The 18484-nt window shown below is 43.1% G+C and overlaps 1 protein-coding gene across 2 annotated transcripts in view; it reads right to left on the reverse strand.

The window, feature by feature from the left end:
- Nucleotides 1-10702: 10702 nt before the first annotated feature.
- Gtf3c3 (general transcription factor IIIC subunit 3) overlaps nt 10703-18484 on the reverse strand; it is a 29888-nt gene continuing 22106 nt past the window's right edge. Inside the window, exons 12-16 of one of the 2 annotated variants that reach the window (XM_038315432.1) lie at nt 17869-17970; nt 16894-17029; nt 14874-15111; nt 13950-14140; nt 10703-13328 (exon numbers count right to left, since the gene is read on the reverse strand). In XM_038315432.1, coding sequence (XP_038171360.1) covers nt 13291-13328; nt 13950-14140; nt 14874-15111; nt 16894-17029; nt 17869-17970 — 705 coding nt within the window. In that variant the 3' untranslated portion in view covers nt 10703-13290. The remainder of the gene's footprint in view (nt 13329-13949; nt 14141-14873; nt 15112-16893; nt 17030-17868; nt 17971-18484) is intronic. The other variant, XM_038315431.1, reaches the window with a different exon arrangement.

The following is an 18484-nucleotide window of genomic DNA, read 5'->3' on the forward strand; positions in this document are numbered from 1 at the left end:
CAAGCTCTCTCCCCAACTCCTCCACCTTCTCCCCTCTCTCTCCCCATCTCCCCTTCCCCCAACCCACCCCACCCCCCTGCTCCCAACTTTTTGCCTGGCGATCGTGTCAACTTCCAATATCCAGGAGGATAAATATGTTTTTCTTTGGGTTCACCTTCTCATTTAGCTTCTCTAGGATCACGAACTATAGGCTCAATGTCCTTTGTTATGGCTAGAGTAGAGTACATACCATATTCCTCTTTTTGGGTCTGGGTAATTTCACTCAGTAAAGTGTTTTCTATTTCCATCCATTTGCATGCAAAATTTGAGATGTCATTGTTTTTTACCGCTGAGTAGAACTCTAAAGTGTATATGTGCCACACCTTCTTTATCCATTCTTCTATTGAGGGGCATCTAGGTTGTTTCCGGATTCTGGCTATTACAAATAGTGCTGCTATAAACATAGTTGAACAAATGCTTTTGTAGTATGATTGGGCATCTCATCAAGAGTGTAATTGCTGGATCCTGAGGTAGGCTGACTCCCAGTTTCCTGAGAAAACCGCCACACTGATTTCCAAAGTGGTTTGCACAAGTTTGCATTCCCCACCAACAATGGAGGAGTGTTCCCCTTACTCCACATCCTCTCCAGCATAGGCTATCATTGGTGGTTTGATTTTTAGCCATTCTGACAGGTTGTAAGATGGTATCTCAAAGTTGTTTTGATTTGCATTTCCCTGATCGCTAAGAAGGTTGAGCATGACCTAAGGTCTTTTGGCCATTTGAACTTCTTCTGTTGAAAATTCTCTGTTCAGTTCAGTACCCCATTTTTTAATTGGGTTAATTAGAGTTTTAATGTCAAGTTTCTTGAATTCTTTATATATTTTTGAAATCAGACCTGTGTCTGATGTGGGGTTGGTGGAGATCTTCTCCCAGTCAGTAGGTTGCCTTTTTATCTTAATGACAGTGTCCTTTGCATTACAGAAGCTTCTCAGTTTCAGGAGGGCCCATTTATTCATTGTTGCTCTTATTGTCTGTGCTACTGGGGTTATACGTAGGAAGTGGTCTCCTGTGCCCATATGTGCAGACTACTTCCCACTTTGACTTCTATCAGGTTCAGCGTGGCCAGATTTATGTTGAGGTCTTTAATCCATTTGGACTTGAGTTTTGTGCATGGTGATAGGTATGGATCTATTTTCATTCTTCTACATGTTGAAATCCAGTTATGCCAGCACCATTTGTTAAGATAGCTTTCTTTCTTCCATTGTATAATTTTAGCTCCTTTGTCGAAAATCAGGTGTTCATAGGTTTGTGGATTAATATCTGGGTCTTTGATTCGATTCCATTGGTCAACATCTCTGTTTTTATGCCAGTACCAAGCTGTTTTCATTACTGTAGCTCTGTAATAGAGTTTGAAGTCAGGGATGGTAATGCCTCCGTAAGTACTTTTATTGTATAGGATTGTTTTGGCTATCCTGGGTTTTTTGTTTTTCCATATAAAGTTGATTATTATTCTCTCAAGGTCTGTGAAGAATTTTGTTGGGATTTTGATGGGGATTGCATTGAATCTATAGATTGCCTTTGGTAGAATGCCATTTTTACTATGTTGATCCTCCCAATCCAAGAGCAAGGGAGATTCTTCCATTTTCTGGTATCCTCTTCAGTTTCTTTCTTCAAAGACTTAAAGTTCTTGTCAAATAGATCTTTCACTTCCTTGGTTAGAGTTACCCCAAGATACTTTATGCTATTTGTGGCTAAATCCAAGATACTTTATACTATTTGTGGCTATCGTGAACGGTGATGCTTCTCTGCTTCTCTATCTTTTGTGTTTAGGAGGGCAACTGATTTTTTGGAGTTGATCTTGTATCCTGCCACATTACTAAAGGTGTTTATCAGCTGTAGGAGTTCTTTGGTAGAGTTTTTGGGGTTGCTTATGTATACTATCATATCATCTGCAAATAACAAAAGTTTAATTTCTTCCTTTCCAATTCGAATCCCCTTGATCTCCTTATGTTATCTTATTGCTAGAACTTCAAGCACTATATTGAAGAGGTATGGAGAGAGTGGACAGCCTTGTCTTGTTCCTGATTTTAGTGGAATGGCTTTGAGTTTCTCTCCATTTAATTTAATGTTAGCTGTCGGCATGCTGTATATAGCTTTTTATTATATTTAGGTATAAACCTTGTATCCCTAATCTCTCCAAGACCTTTATCATAAAGGGGTGTTGAATTTTGTCAAATGCTTTTTCAGTATCTAAGGAAATGATCATATGGTTTTTTTTTTCTTTCAGTTTATTTATATGATGGATTACATTGATAGATTTGCATATGTTGAACCAGCCCTGCATCTCTGGGATGAAGCCTACTTGATCATAATGTATAATTTTTTATGTGTTCTTGGATTCAGTTTACCAGTATTTTATTGAGAATTTTTGTGTCGATGTTCATGAGTGAGATTGGCCTGTAATTCTCTTTCGTTGTTGAGTCTTTGGTTTTGGTATCAGGGTAACTGTAGCTTCATAAAAGGAGTTTGGCAATGACTGTTCTGTTTCTATTTTGTGAAATACTTTGAGGAGTATAGGCATTAACTCTTCTTGGAAGTTCTGGTAGAATTCTGCATTGAAACCATCTGGTCCTGGGCTGTTTTTGGTAGGGAAGTTTTTGATAACAGCTTCTAATTCTTCACGACTTACAGGTCTATTTAAACTGTTCACCTGGTCTTGATTTAATTTTGGTGTATGGTTCTTATCTTTGAAAATGTCTGTTTCTTTTACATTTTCCAATTTTGTGGCATACAGGCTTTTGTAGTAAGATCTAATGATTCTCTGAATTTCCTCTGTGTCTGTGGTTATGTCCCCCTTTTCATTTCTGATCTTATTAATTTGTGTGTTCTCTCTCTGCCGTTTGATTAGTTTGGATAGGGGTTTGTCAATCTTGTTGATTTTCTCCAAGAACCAGCTTTTTGTTTCATTGATTCTTTGGATTGTTTTCTGTGTTTCTATTTTGTTGATTTCTGCCCTCAGTTTGATTATTTCCAGTCTTCTATTCCTCCTGGGTAAGTCGGCTTCTTTTTTTTCTAGAGCTTTCAGGTGTGCTATTAAGTCTCTAATGTGTGCTTTCTCCGTTTTCTTTATATAGGCACTTAGTGCTGTGAACTTTCCTCTTAGCACTGCTTTCATAGTGTCCCATAGGTTTGAGTATGTTGTGTCTTTATTTTCATTGAATTCAAGGAAGACTTTAATTTCTTTCTTTATGTCTTTCTTGACCCAGGGGTGTTTCAGTAGTTGACTGTTCAGTTTCCATGAGTTTGTAGGCTTTCTGGGGGTAGAACTGTTGAATTCTAACTTTATCCATGGTGATCCGTTAGTACACAGGTGGTTACTACAATTTCTTTGTATCTATGGATGTTTGCTTTGTTACCAATTACGTGATCAATTTTTGATAAGGTTCCATGAGATGCTGAGAAAAGGTATATTCTTTTCTGTTTGGGTCGAATGTTCTATAGATGTCTGTTAAATCCATTTGGTTCATTACATCTGTTCTCTTATTTCTCTGTTAAGTTTCTGTCTGGTTGACCTGTCCATTGGTGAGAGCAGAGTGTTGAAATCTCCTATTAGAGTGTGGGGTTTGATGTATGTTTTGAGTTCTAGTAATGTTTCTTTTACATATGTGGGTGCTTTTATTTTAGGGGCATAGATATTCAGGATTGAGACTTCCTCCTGATGAATTGTTCTATTATGAGAATAAAGTGTCCTTCTCCATCTCTTCTGATTGATTTTAGTTTGAAGTCAATTTTGTTAGATATTAGTATAGCCATACCCGCTTGTTTCTTTGGACCATTTGATTGGAAAACCTTTTCCCAACCCTTTACTCTGAGGTAGTGTCTGTCTTTGTGGTTGAGATGTGTTTCTTGTAAACAGCAGAATGTTGGATCCTGTTTCTGTATCCATTCTCTTAACCTGTGCCTTTTTATAGGTAAATTGAGTCCATTGATATTAAGTGACATTAATGACCAGTGGTTGCTAGCTCTGATTATTTTTTCTGGTGGTAGTGTTTGTGTGTTTCCCTTCTTTGAGTTGTGCTGGTGGAGGGTTGTTAGATGCTTGTGTTGTTATGGGTGTTGTTTGTTTCTTTGGTTTGTGGTTTTCCTAATAGTATTTTCTGTAAGGCTGCGTTTGTGGCTATGTATTGTTTAAATCTGTTTTTGTCCTGGAATATCTTGTTTTCTCCATTGATGGTGAACGCGAGCTTTGCTGGATATAGTAGTCTGGGCTTGCATCCATGGTCTCTTAGTGTCTGCAGCACATCTATCCAAGACCTTCTGGCTTTCATAGTTTCCATAGAGAAGTCAGGTGTAATTCTGATAGGTTTCCCTTTATATGTTACTTGACATTTTTCCCTTGAAACCCTTAATATTCGTTCTTTATTCTGTATGTTTTGTGTTTGATATATTATATGGCGAGGAGATGCTTTTTTCTTGATCCGTCTATTTGGTGTTCTGTATGCTTCTTGTACCCTTCATAGGAATATCCCTTCTTGGGTTGGATGAAAGTTTTCTTCTATAATTTTTGTTGAATACTATTTTCTGGGCCCTTTGAGCTGTAATTCTCCTTCTTCTACCCCTATTATTCTTAGGTTTGGTCTTTTCACGGTTTCTCTGTACCAGTTTCCTGGATGTTTTGTGTTAAGAATTTGTTGGATTTGTTATTTTCTTTAATCATTGAGTTTATTCCTCTATAGTATCTTTCGGTGTCTGAGATTCTTCTGTCTCTTGTATTCTGTTGGTTATGCTGTCTCTGTAGTTCCCTGATCAATTACCCAGATTTTCCCATATCCCAGCCTTCCCCTCGGTTTGTGTTTTCTTCATTACCTCCATTTCATTTTTCAAGCCTTGAACTGTTTTCATTACCTGTTTGATTGCTTTATCGTGGTTTTCTTTGGTATGTTTGAGCGATTTATTAATTTCTTCTACCTTTTTGTTTGTCTTCTCCACTTCTTTTTTTTTTAAAGATTTATTTATTTATTATGTATACAGTGTTCTGTCTGCATGTATGCCACCAGACCAGAAGAGGGCACCAGATCTCATTACAGATGGCTGTGAGCCACCATGTGGTTGCTGGGAATTGAACTCAGGACCTTTGGAAGAACAGGCAATGCTCTTAACCACTGAGCCATCTCTCCAGCCCTCTTCTCCACTTTTTTACAGCAGTTTTTCACCTCCTGTTTAAGGTCCTCTATCATTTTCATAATTACAATTAACGTCGATTTCTTCTATTTCTTCTGGAATAGGGTGTTCAAGTCTTCTCTTGCATAATCCCTAGAATCTGGTGTTGTCATGTTGCCTTTCAGGTTGTTGGAGGAATTCTTGCATTGATACCTGCCCATCTCTTACTTCAGATGCAGCCAGGAAAGTCTTGTTGTCTTGGTCCAGTCTATGCTGTGACTGACTCTGGGTGGATCTCCTCAGTGCATGAGTAGGCACTGTTCCTGGGCCAAGAACCTCGTAGCCAATAGAGCAGGCTTGGAGGCGTGGGCAGGGATTTGTGGCACAAAGAAGCCCCTGTAGCAGGAGTTGAAGGGGCCCAGTGCTCCTTTCCCAGGACATTCCGGCACCCACTCACCTGTCTGAAAGGTCATCCTCAGCACAGGGACAGGACTCTTGGAGGTTGAAGGACCCCACAGACAAAAGGGCGAACTTGGGGGCTATATTTTTAAACCCTAAATTCTTTTGTCTCTTAGAAAATCTCCAATAGAGTAAACAAAACATTTAAATTTTCTGTATGTATATTTTGTTTATCTGTTCCTCTCTCCCTCTCGTTCATTAAATCCCAAAGAAATCACACAGAGTTCTACATTAGTTATAAACGGATTGGCCCATTAGCTCAGGCTTCCTATTAACTCTTCTAACTTATATTAGCCCATTATTCTTGTCTGTGTTAGCCACGTGGCTCAGTACCTTATTCAGCAGGGCAGTCACATCTTGCTTCTTTTGTGGCTAGGCCAGGACTAAAGAATAAGCTTTCCTCTTCCCAGAATTCTCCTGTTCTCATTGACCTGCCTCTACTTCCTGTCTGGTTGTCCCACCTATACTTCCTGCCTGGCTACTGGCCAATCAGTGTTTTTTAAAATATAACCAACAGAATATAGACCATTGTCCCGTGCCATGGACGTATCCTCAAGCTGCTTGCAGACCCACCTTAACATTTCACTTTTTCCTCTCTATACTACCTCACAGATTGTAATCTGTAGTTTTATAAAAAAGAATTGGTCTGGGGACCCTGGGCCTGGGGGAGCTCTCGGTTCTAGCTACTCTCTCCCTTCACCTGTCACGGGACTTCACTCCTTTCTTTTCATGCTTTTTACCTTGTCTGAGTGTTATTAGTTTGCCACTCTTTGGATCCAGAGACCAGTCAGGTGACCAGGGGCCAAAATCCTCACAACTGTGGGCCAAAATAAAGCACCTCAGCTTTCTGTTTCAGTAATATGGGGCCTTGTGGTAATCTCCTACCATACACAGCCCTGAACTGACACCATCAAGTGGTGCATCCTCACATCTGTGGGTGCTAAACATGCCTCCCTGTGAAAATATAACAAGCGTTAAATGAAAAGGTGGAGATCAGCTAGATTTTGGTACAGTCTACAGAAAAATTCAAGCCACAGTCAGAATTAGTGTAGAAGCCACTGTGTTGGTCTGAATGTTACTGGCCTCCACAAACTCATATGGGCTGGCACTATTGGGTGTGGCTTTGCTGGAGGAAGTGTGTCACTGTGGGGGGGGGGGGCTTTGAGGTTGCCTATGCTCGGGACACCAAGTGTCTCAGCTGACTTCCTGTAGCCTGCATGTAGCCAGCGCCACATCTACCTGTTTGCCGTCATGCTCCCCACCATGATAATGGACGGAACCTCTGAAACTGTAAGCCGCCCCAATTAAATGTTTTCCTTATAAGAAGAGTTGCGGTGGTCGTGGTGTCTCTTCACAGCAATAAAAACCCTAATTAAGACAGCCATAAAACCAATATCACCAGAATGAACTCAGGAGAACTGTGGCTAGCCTAAGAAAGAACCAAAAAAAAAAAAAAAAAAAAAACTACCATCCACAGTAATTTAGGGTTAGTCCCATTTCTTAAGTTCTCTTGACAGTGCAAGCCTCTCTCCTTTCTCAATAAAACTAGCAAACGGCTGGCTGGCCACATAGCGCTGCAGTCTCAGCACTCAGGAGGGCTAGCGTCCACTCCACATGCCCAGGGAAGGAAAGGGACATTCTTTGGCCCAGGGAGGAGCAGTCCTCCAGGCAGCAGGAAGAACCCTCGAAGTGAATATATTACAAGGAAGCAGGCAGAGCTGGCATGGGAAGTGCAGAGAGAGAGAAAGGAAAATAGCAGAGGGTAAACTCTTAGAAGTTTTGCTACTCTAAACGGGAACAGATTTTCCGCTGAAGGAGTCACTCTGGGCAGGGCTGATAAATCTTGGCCAGGATGTTTAACCTCTTTGGAACAGGAAAGATAACTAATAACGTCCGCCTTCCACAAAATCAGAAGTCATGCATCTCAAGGATGCTTAGCAGACAGTAGGACCGTAGCATTCAGTGTGTGCGTGCGTGTGTGTGTGTTTGCAGGCACACAGGTATGTCAGAGGACAACTTTTGGGAATTAGTTCTCACTGTCCACATTGTTGAGCCAGGGTCTCTCTGGTTGCTGTCTGGACCACAAACTCCAATTTCTCATCCTTGACTTCCTCATCACCATAGGACAGACGCTACCACCAGGCTTGAGGGCTTTGCTTGTGGCCTCCACTAGCTGTGACTGTAAGTGTTAAATAAACACACAGCACAGAATTTTTTCTTGGAAACTTGTTCCTTGTCCTGCCAATACTGTTTAGCAGATTTGAGAAACCAGGCGTTCCCCCAACAATCTGCTTTTTATTTCCTTTAAGACAAGCATCTCACGGAAAACCCAGCTGCCTTTCGAACTTCACCCTGTTGCCGCCAAGCACGAACCCTGAACACTGCTCACTCTACCTCCAAGACCGAGCATCGCAGATGGGTGCCCACCACACCTGATTCTGTTGAACTCCGTGCACACGATGGACCGGCACACCATCCACTGAGTTCCACGGCCCCAGCCTTACCCAATACTCTGTCTAACTCTGTTTAGAAGCTTGGCTGTAGTAACTCCGACACAGACAACCCCAATCTCCCTTCCATCCAGTTTACTGTTCAGAGAACTATATGTGGTTCATAAGAGAAACTAAATACAGAATGCACAGATAGCATTCCGAGACCTAAATTTCATCAATCATAATTAGTTGGCCTTATCATTATTACTCAATGGCCATGAAATGAAATTTTTTAGAAGGTAAATCTCAATTGTTAGAATAGAATTTTTTATGGGGCTGGCAGAGATGGCTCAGCAGTTAAGAGTATTATTATCTGTTCTTCCAGTGGTCCCAGGTTCAATTCCCAGCACCCGCATGGCAGCTCACAACTGTCTGTAACTTCCAGTTCCCAAAGGACCTGACACCCTTACACAGACACACCTGCAGGCAAAACACCAGCGAACACCACGCATAAATTTTAAAAGGATTTATATATAGATACATACAGAATACAAGATGCATTCCTAATTATATACAAATCTTGCTTCTCAACTGGAAAGTTGAATATGCAGTTATAAAGAGGGTAAGAACTCCTAAAAAGTTCCCATTGTATTTGACCTTCAATCTCAACACTGGACTAGTCCTAGAATCAATCATACATTATAGCATTTCCACAAAACCTTTTTATCGAAACAGTATATCTAGCAAATGTTTTGATCTGAGATTCAAGAACATGTAACGAAGTAAAATATCTTGAAACATTATCAGCTCTTTATTTTCACATGTCAAACTTGCGCCAATCTTTAGTTGTCTGGGGTGACCTACTGGGACGCACCGCGTGTTACTATATGTGAACATGGTAAGATCGCGCTTCTCTCCACTGGGAAGCCGGATGCACTGACTTTTTCCTTGGAGTGCTGGGCTTCGAATTAAGCGCAGTGCCAAAGCTCACACTCTAAAACTAACGTACTCACACATGAATGAAATGAATCAACTGTCTTCCTGCATAAAAGCATCTTAATTGTGCTAGGTGTTGGCCTTAAGTAATTACATCACCATAAGAATCCAAATTTGCTTCTCCTTTAGTAATCTCCCTCCTTTGCTGTGTATTTGGACAGCAATGGCACTGTCCAGAAATACAGGAACTATTCCCTGCAGAGACTGTATGTTCACACTTGAAGAACTGCAAGGCTGAGGATGCAGCTCAGTGGTAGAGCACTTGCATGGTACAAGACCGGGTTCGATAGACAGCACAAGAAAATAGATAAAACAGCTGCACTCGGTTGCTGACTCTCAGTAAGTGTACTCTGCCAATGCCTCGAGGACAACCCCCGTCTGTCTCCCACACAGGAGCTTAGGAGACACTAAATGGAAAAATAATGCTCAGTTGCAGCTGTCTCAGAGGACTGGGTCTGTTTCAGCACTGGGAATAATTTTCCTGTAGAATGCTGAAGGGAGGTAAGAGTACTCTGCACATCCTCACGGGAACAGTAGGTAACTGCAGATATTCTGGAGATGAGAGCAGTGTTTTGGTTTCTAAAGGCTTGTGGCTTGAATCTGGGGCCTCGTGCATACAGCAGTCAGGCACTTACGGCGTGAGGACAGCTGGCAGTGGTGACAGCACATCTGGAAAGTCCCACTAGAAGACCACTGCTCAGTCCGCGACTTATATGCCACAGTAGGTGTACAGAAGCCTCTGAGCCATCGCTGTGTTCCCGCTGCTCTGATTAAATGAGAGACATGTTGTAGGCAATTGTCTCTCCGAAGGTCTAACTGGTCAGCTTCTATGCCCTGGGAGAAAGACGAGTATTTTATTTCCAACTGTCACCCATGACACTATTATGATGAGCTTCTGTAATTTTCCAAATGACTTAAATCATGTAATACTAAAAACAGAGTACCTTGGATCTACAGACCTAACTGATTCAGGCAGTATAGTCACGGTTTTGTCAAATGTCTAAGCAATGAAAAGTCTTACCAGTCACAGAAGAGACAAATTGAGTCACTACAAGGCGGCAGAGGGTCGGGAGCCCCACTGAGAGCTTGTCAAGAGTCCCCCAGCAGGGGTCTGAGAACTCAGCAGCTCCCTTGCTGTGTTCAAAGTTCACTTTCACTGGTGGAGGCCAAAATAAAATGGTGCCTGCTCACAGCGTGTGTGAGGGATTAAAGTGTCAATCAGACTTTAAAGACTAGATTGACAGTGGCCTCTGTCTGCATGAGGAGGCTGGGCAAGCGTGGCAGCCTGAGTTCAGACCTCCAGGACTCGCCTCTGCAGTGCACAGCGGCTCACAACACAACTCCACACGCACGCTCTGGCATACATACGCTGCAATCACATGAACCCCCACATACAAAAAGGGTCGTTGGTGGTTCTCATGAAAGAGGTTGTTGTGGAACTCAGAGTTAAAACAGTATACACTAATATTCGGGACTCACAACGGCAGCTTCCTACCAGGAAGACACGGAAGCTACCTCTGCATAACTGAAAGGTTGCTAAAGGTCACAACCACATGTGCACCAGGGTTCAAACGGTTGTTGATCAGACCACAAGGCCAGGATGCCACAGTCTCCTGCTGCTTAAGCCTAAATATAAATAAGTTACAGGAAAAAAAAAAAAAAACAAAAACAGACTTGAGACAAGATCTTTATGTGGCCCGAGATGGCCTTTGGCTTGAGATCTCGCTTTGGTTTCCCAAGAGACTGTTGATATGTATCACTACCACCTGACCCCCAAACATAAATTTTTACAATATACACTATGTCTACACCCTCGGACTACAGAGCAGAGTGTGCTTCTCCACAGATGAAAGGAAGCCGTGTGCACGTTACCTCTACACGAGCGGAGGGAGCAGGTGCCAGAGCCTTCTGGTAAAGTGGATTGCAAGGTGAGTCAGTCCCAGTGAGGAGGCCACGGCCCAACTGTAGAAGGATTCCTGGCAAGGCCCACGTATGCTGAGGTATCGATTAAGGAAGGAAAAGCCCCTACCGAAAAGACAAAGGATGGTTGAGCATGTTCACCTTAGAAACGCTACCCACCCAAGTGCAGCACACTGAAGAAGTCAGGCATGTCAGAGTCTGGTTATACACACCCACGTGCCGTGACGCAGGGAATCGTTGCTGCAGACAAGGGGGACTTCATAAAACTGAAAGCCTCTGCATAGCTGTACATCTGACAGAGATTAACATTTAGAATATACAAAAAAAGTCAAAGACACACTCACCCATTCAAAACCTGAGTCTAGGACTTGAACAGAGAGTTCTCAAAGGAAAAGAATGGCCAAGAGACAACCCATCTTACCCTTGTCGAAATGGCAAAGATCAATGGAACTGACAAAAATGATGAGGATGCCAAGAAAAAAGACCCTCCATTCACTACTGGTAGGACTGGAAACTTGCACGTCCACTATAGAAATCAGTGTGTAGATAAATTCAAGCTAAAAATAAACCTCCCATGTGCGCTTAGCGACTACGCCACAGATCACTGCTGCTCAGAAAAGCTAGGGAATGGGCCACAACCTACATGCCCTACACGACCAAATGGATAAAGAAACGTGATACATACACACGAACAGAATGCTATTCGGCTTGTAAAGAAAATGGAACCAGGACCTTGCAGGTCAATGTATGGACCCCAGAAAATATCTTACTGAGTGAGGTAACCCAGACCCAAATACAACGTTGCATGTTCTCTCGTACCGGAGGCTCCTAACTCCATATCCTCAGAAATGAGCACAGGGCCTGGAGTAAGTACAGAAATTGGAAAATAAAATGGGACCACTGCTAGATGAGGGATAACAGCAGGGCACAGGGATCTGACCAGAGAGATACAGGAGGGAAGAGGGTAGGAGGACAGCAGGGCACCAGTAAACTGAGGGGGGGGTGATGGAATAACGGGGCTCTAGGGCTGAGAGGGGAAGTACAGAAAGAAGTGGAAGAAAGGAAAGAATGTCTGAAAGAGCCCAAGAAAGCACACTACTTACCTGCCTTTTTAAACAACTGTAATGCATGTAATTCTCTCTATATATAATTTAATGGATTTATCTGGTCTGTCCTCAAAGAGCCCCAAGACTAAAAACCCCCAATATCAGATAAGAAATCCTCTTTTGAGCTGTCGGCCTAGACTGCTCAAGAGATTCCCAAAGCACACAGCCTATTGCTGCTGCCCGCAGTTTGACCCCAAAATGGAAGGACAGTCCCTACTGGTGAAGACACCATGTACTTGAGAAACAGGCCCCAGACATCCCCTGAGCTGGAATAGACCTGAGTGTCCCCTCCCTGAGGACTGGGTTTCATGCGACCAGAAGAAGGCACCATGCAAGCTTCCAAAGGGAGGCAACCACCACAATATTCCTACAGCTATGATACTACGAATCAGTGTCCACCATGGCTGAGAACCCCTAAAGGGGCACACCTTGGTGGTCACCCCCGCTCTCTACCTGTACTTAAGATCCACCTGACAAGAGGAAACCTAGCCAGCTACTCATGCTAGTAAAGCCATGACTATAGAGGAGACTCTACAACCACTCCTTTACTAAAAGCCAGCATGACTGCTAACAACACACAGATGTTCTTACACACAGATGAGGAGTCCTTCCCCACTTTGTCAAGGAGCATTTTTTTTTGCAACAGAGACCACTAAGAGAAACCTCCACCAATTAAAATGCAAGAGTGGAGCCCAGTCCAGTGAAAACATCTATAAAACCACTACCAAGGCGCAGGGAACATTGTGGAGAGGAAGGTGAAAGACTGTAAGATCTCCGATTTAACCACTGGCTCCTACACCCCCTCCCCCATGTGTGTGGCTTCACCTGCACAGACGTGAGTAGGCACACCAAAACTAATTAATGAGTCCTTGGGACCTTAGGAGCCTCAGAAGAGCATAAAAGGACTAATCTTCAAAATCCTGCAGATTCTCCTACAGCTGCTGCGATCCTTACTGCGCATGCTCACCACCTGCTGGAAATCAGCCTTCGTCTTCAGTGTGACATTTATGCTAAGTCCCATGAGTCTGGGGCACCAGGAATCAGTGCTGAGCGTTCCCAACACTTATCAAGCAGGCATTACTTTTGAAATCGGGTTTTTCGAAAGGCATTACACACACGCGTTCACGTTCGGAAGTCTACTGAGTTACCTGCACAGTCAGAGCGTGTCTCTTGAGCACATACTTCATGAGACGCCAATGGAATGAAGGTGAGGCCGATTGCAGAGGTTGTACAGAGGCTCACTGGGGCAGGCACGGAAGGCTTTGCACGTACTGCCCTGGAGAGAGAGAGGCACCATGGCGTGAAGACAGCTCCCACTTCCTCATCACTCATATTTTTAAAACCAAGCACCACTGATTTTAATGCATATGAAGACCCTAATATCATTAGCTTAAACCTTATAACAATGTACAACAATGCTATTAGAAAGTATCCTCATAAGTGTTATCTAGATGATAGAGTACCTTGAGCCAAGACAGACATTTCTACATAGAATACTTCTAAAATAATTTAGCAGTATGATGATGTACTTATGACCTTAAATCTGTTTTCAAAGTAAAGGGAGAATGTGTGTGGTGTGTGATGGTGTTCATGTGAGCATGCGCATGTGTGCACATGGCTGCCAGTTGATGACTTCTAACCCTAAGCAGGAACAACCTGCTGACCTTAGACCTACCTGACCTCTAAAGACAACAAAACTTTTCTCACGATTATTATTTGTACTTAGAAGCACTCTTACATAGCAGACTTTGTTTTAAAGATTTCTTTATATTAACTCATTGAATGTTCAAAATAATCTCTACGATAGGTTCTTACGTCTGTTTAAGGATTGCTCTGCACCAGAGCAGAAGCCCAGCCCTTGACCACTGTACCAACAATCAGGTGTCAGCACACTTACCAAGTGCGTGTTTGAAGCTCCCAGATACAAATGCATTGTGTCCATTTAAAACGCACAGAGCATGATTTTCTGGGTTCTTCAGCATTAGACGGAGGCAGAAGCGATGATGTCTTACATCTTGGGAGTGCATGGTGACTTGATTGAAAATATTCCACAGCTGGGGCTTATTGACATTTTCCATTACCATTACCCTACAACAGCAGAAAGCAAATGAGGCAAAGAATGTAGAAATAAGGAAGTTTAAGAATAAAAACCTTTAGTGCTATCCCGCAGTAAGGAAAAGCAAAGCTTCTTATATAATGAGAGATTTTGTTCCCTAGAAAATACTGCTTAAGTTAGCATTTATCTTGTTTTTGATTTTGAAAAACATCTACTGGCTTGCTGTACCTGCCTCCAGCTTCCTGTCGCTAGAGAGCCGTAAGCAGTGACTGATGAACAGCGCTCCGGGCACTGTGCAATAAGCCACTTAATCCTAACAACAGTGGGAGCCCTTTACAAATGGGAGCCTGATGTCACAAACCAGGGAATGTCAGGAGCCCGAACCTGAGAACTCCAGCTCTAGAGTTTACCTAAGAATCAGCAGTGAACTGAGCCACGGGCCACAGGAGCGTTGGGAACAAAACAGCTTATTAATTTCTGATGTGAGAGCCTAAGCCAAGTACACAGTGCCACCAGGAAACAGAGTTAAATACGACTGGGGGTGGAGAGGGCGCAGTGGTTAAGAGCACCGTCGCCCTGGCCGAGAATCAAGTCCCCAGCACCCACATGATGGCTGCCAGCCATGTGTAACTCCAGCTACAGGGGATCTGGTGCCCTCTTCTGACCTCCATGAGCCCCTGCACAGTGGTACATATGCATACACTCAGGCACACGCGCACACACACACACGAATATCTGAAATATGATTTAAGACTGGAAAGTCACCTGATATAGTCATATGCCTTTCTGAAGTTTTTGTCGAGAACAGCAGCAGACAGGCCGAAGTACTCCAGCTCCTTCCGCTTCTGCCTGTCGTCATAGAAGGAGTAGTACTCCAGCGAGGTGTCCACGAGCAGCTCGGCTTCCCGGAACCGGGACAGGTCACTCAGGGTGTAGATGGCCTTCAGGAGAAGGTTCCACCAGTCCTCTTTGGGCAAGACGCTTGTGAGCACAGCAAATATTGCTAGAACGAGACAACAGAAACCAATCGGGACACGTCAGCTGCAGACACAGCAGTCCCGAGTCCTCGTTCTAACCTGCTGACGGCCCGACAGGGACAAGAAGAGTGGCTGCTTGTGTAGACTCCTTCAGTCCTGTGTCCTTCAGTCCTATGTCCTTCAGTCCTGAACGACCACAACCTAGTGTGGCAGTCGACTCTCATGACTGCAGTCACTCACCCCACGTGCCTTTGCTGGTCTCACGCTGCCCTTGGGGGAATGAGCATCTTCTCCATGGATGCCCACGGTCTTCTAAATACACATAGTGCACACAGCCTTCTGATGTTTGGAAAGTGACTGCCACACTGTACAGATTTGGGTTTTATTGGTCTTTTTCAAATCTCAATTTTCTCTGCCTTAAAATTTCACTTTGCCTTTAACATCTTTTTCATTTGTCCATTTATCAGTCTCCTTTTAAAAATTACATTAAAAAATAGCAAGGCAGATATGGTGGTGCACACCTGTAAATCTCAGCACCCTCCCACTTCATCATCCTGAGTGCTAACAAGGGCAGCCTGAGCTGACGGCAAGTTCAAGACAAGCCAAAGCAATTTAGGAGGAGGGAGAGCAGGGAGAGCAGGGAGAGCAGGGAGGGAGGAGGGAGGGGAGGGACAAGGACTGGCTGGTGACGGCAGCTCAGTAGCAGAGGGCCTACCTAGCTGCTCTGGCCCCTCAGTTCAGTCCCTGACAGTGAAACAGAAAAACAGAGGGAGGGGAGAGGAAAGGAAAGGCAAACAGATTTGCACTGCCTGAGCTACCAACTATTCTTCCGGTAATCTATGTTAAATAGTGAAAACACGGACAGACCTGTATATGAAGATGCCCACTCCACATTACTATCCACGCACCAGAATATAAAGAAATAACTGGTATATTATAGACTGCTATCCAGTGGACTACTGTACATTCTCCACATCAGCATAGAGAGGGCAGACTAACCTCAGATAATCCTGTGTGAAAATACAGAGTGCAGAGCTGCATGTAGGACAGACAGGACCTTTGGGTGGACCTGCCCAGCATGTGCAAGGCCCGGGTTGACCCCAGCCCTACAAAGCTGCATGTTACATAGACATCCAATCGGATGCCGTCACCACTAAGATGAAATTAGTAATCTTACCAAACTAAGAAAAGCCAGCAGACCTGAAATGAGGAAGGAAAAAGGTAGGTTTTACATGCAGAAAAATAATTTAGGGAAACATGTCCAAACTACATGCCACGAGAAGCTTCTGGAATAAACCCAGAATCCACGAACTGAGGAGACAGCTGGGCTCACGAGCAGCTGGAGCCCAGGTCCTGACTCCACCTTCTTGGCCTCCAGAGCCGGTCCTCACAGTCAATCAGTGCTGTGCTAGCAACTGCCGTCTCCAGCCTCGTCAGTCTGAGTAACCACTGCACTCAACACCCAGCCCTCTCCCGCACGAGCTAGATGTCTTTAAAGTCCCGTGACTTGGAGGGTTTCTGCAGAGAGTTTCTTTGTCATAAAGGGTTCTAACACAGCAGAACCAGCGTGACCGAAGTCGCTGCACATCTAACCTCTTCCTAAAAGGTCAAAACTGGTTTACTTTGTTTCTCAGAGAAGCATCCAGTAGATATTTTGCTTTTAATTTTTAAAAGTATTTGCAGTTGTCTTTTAACAATGAGTTGGTTATACCTGGCAGATTTAGATTATAATTTTCATTTATTATCAGGCATTACCTCAGTCCTTTTCAATTCAGTCAAGTTTTATGTAAAACAAATGAAGCAATTACCTTTTGCATCATAATTTGATGTTTCCTGCTCATTGTTGTCTGATATTTTATCTCTTGACACTTTAATAAGGTAGAGATGCCTTTCTCCAGATTTGGAACTGGATATCAAACAAACTTGGGCTCTATTCATTGCGACCTGAGTAAAAGATTATGAGCTGCTGCTTAGCCAGTAACTTAGACAGTAAGACCGACGACCCACAAGTACCACACCAGGCTGAAAGCGCTTCAGCAAATGACTCCATATTTTAAGTGCCTACAAGTAGAATGAATTGATCTATTTTTCTTATCAAAAGAATTTCTGTCACTACAGACACATTATCAGGGGACACTGTCAGGCAGAGCAGGAGAGGGAGAGGAAATGCATGTCTCTTCCCTGCAAAAACAGACTCACACACCTTTAATCCCAGTACTCCGGAGGCAGAGGCAGGCAATCTCTGTGAGTTCAAGGCCAGCCTGGTCTACAGAGTGAGTTCTAGGAGAGACTCCAAAGCTATAGAGAAACCCTGTCTCAAAAACAAAATCAAAAAAACAACCAACAAAAAAAAACCCAGACTCAGAATGGATGTGCAAACATGCACAACAATTTTGCAAAATGACCCAGTTAGTACATACATACATACTACTGTCTATGGGGCTAATAATCGGTAATTCTTGAGTTCCCATATTTCAAGATAAGTAGACTTAAAGATTTTATTTCACTTTTTCTACAATCAAGCTTATATTACCAATCTTAGGGCTGGATATAGCTCAATAGGAGAGTACTTGCCTAATACATACAAGGCCCTGGAGTAAATCCCTGTTGTTATAAAGCATTCCTAGTCTTATATCACTAATTTCTAAGTCTCATATTTACCTGCTTTTCCCTTTAAAATGTTTAATACAGAGGCACGATTACAAAGCTATCATTCTGTTTAAATCAAAAATTAAGCACTTTTAAAATGAGCAGGGCTAATCTAAAGAAAAGTCTCTCCCCACCTTCAGAAGCATGGCCAGCATGGTTAGTAAGGTGTCCAGGTAACCGTACATTTTCCCTTGAGAGAATAACAGCGTAGACCGGTGAAGCAGCAGCTTCAGCTCCTAGAGAAGCAAGCACATGACGGGACTGCTGAGACGAATCTAATGAGAATGGTTTTACTTGAAGAAATAAGGTTTTTTTTTTAGAAACTAGACTGTACAAGCATTTGTTTTAAGATCAAAACCTAACACTTTAAGCTATAATTTATACCTAATAAAAAATGACTAAAACTTAAGACGAAATTGTTTTTCAAAACCACTCAGTTTGGAGGCTAGGGAAATGGAGACCCGAGAACCCAGTAAAAAGTCAGGCAAGTGGGTTCATCCCAGCACGGGGCACAGAGACAGAAGCTCGCTGGCCAGCCAAAGCGATGAGAGCTTCAAGTTCAGTGAGAGACTGTGGAGAAACCTAGGAAAGATACCCGATACCTGCCTCTGACCTCCAAACACGAAACATCTACACTAACTACTACATACAACACATACATCCACATTAACTACTACATACAACACATACATCCACACTAACTATTACATACAACACACATGCCATCTGCCTCTGACCTCCAAACACACA

The sequence above is a fragment of the Arvicola amphibius genome, chromosome 18 (assembly GCF_903992535.2).
Source record: "Arvicola amphibius chromosome 18, mArvAmp1.2, whole genome shotgun sequence".
Lineage (NCBI taxonomy): Eukaryota > Metazoa > Chordata > Mammalia > Rodentia > Cricetidae > Arvicola > Arvicola amphibius.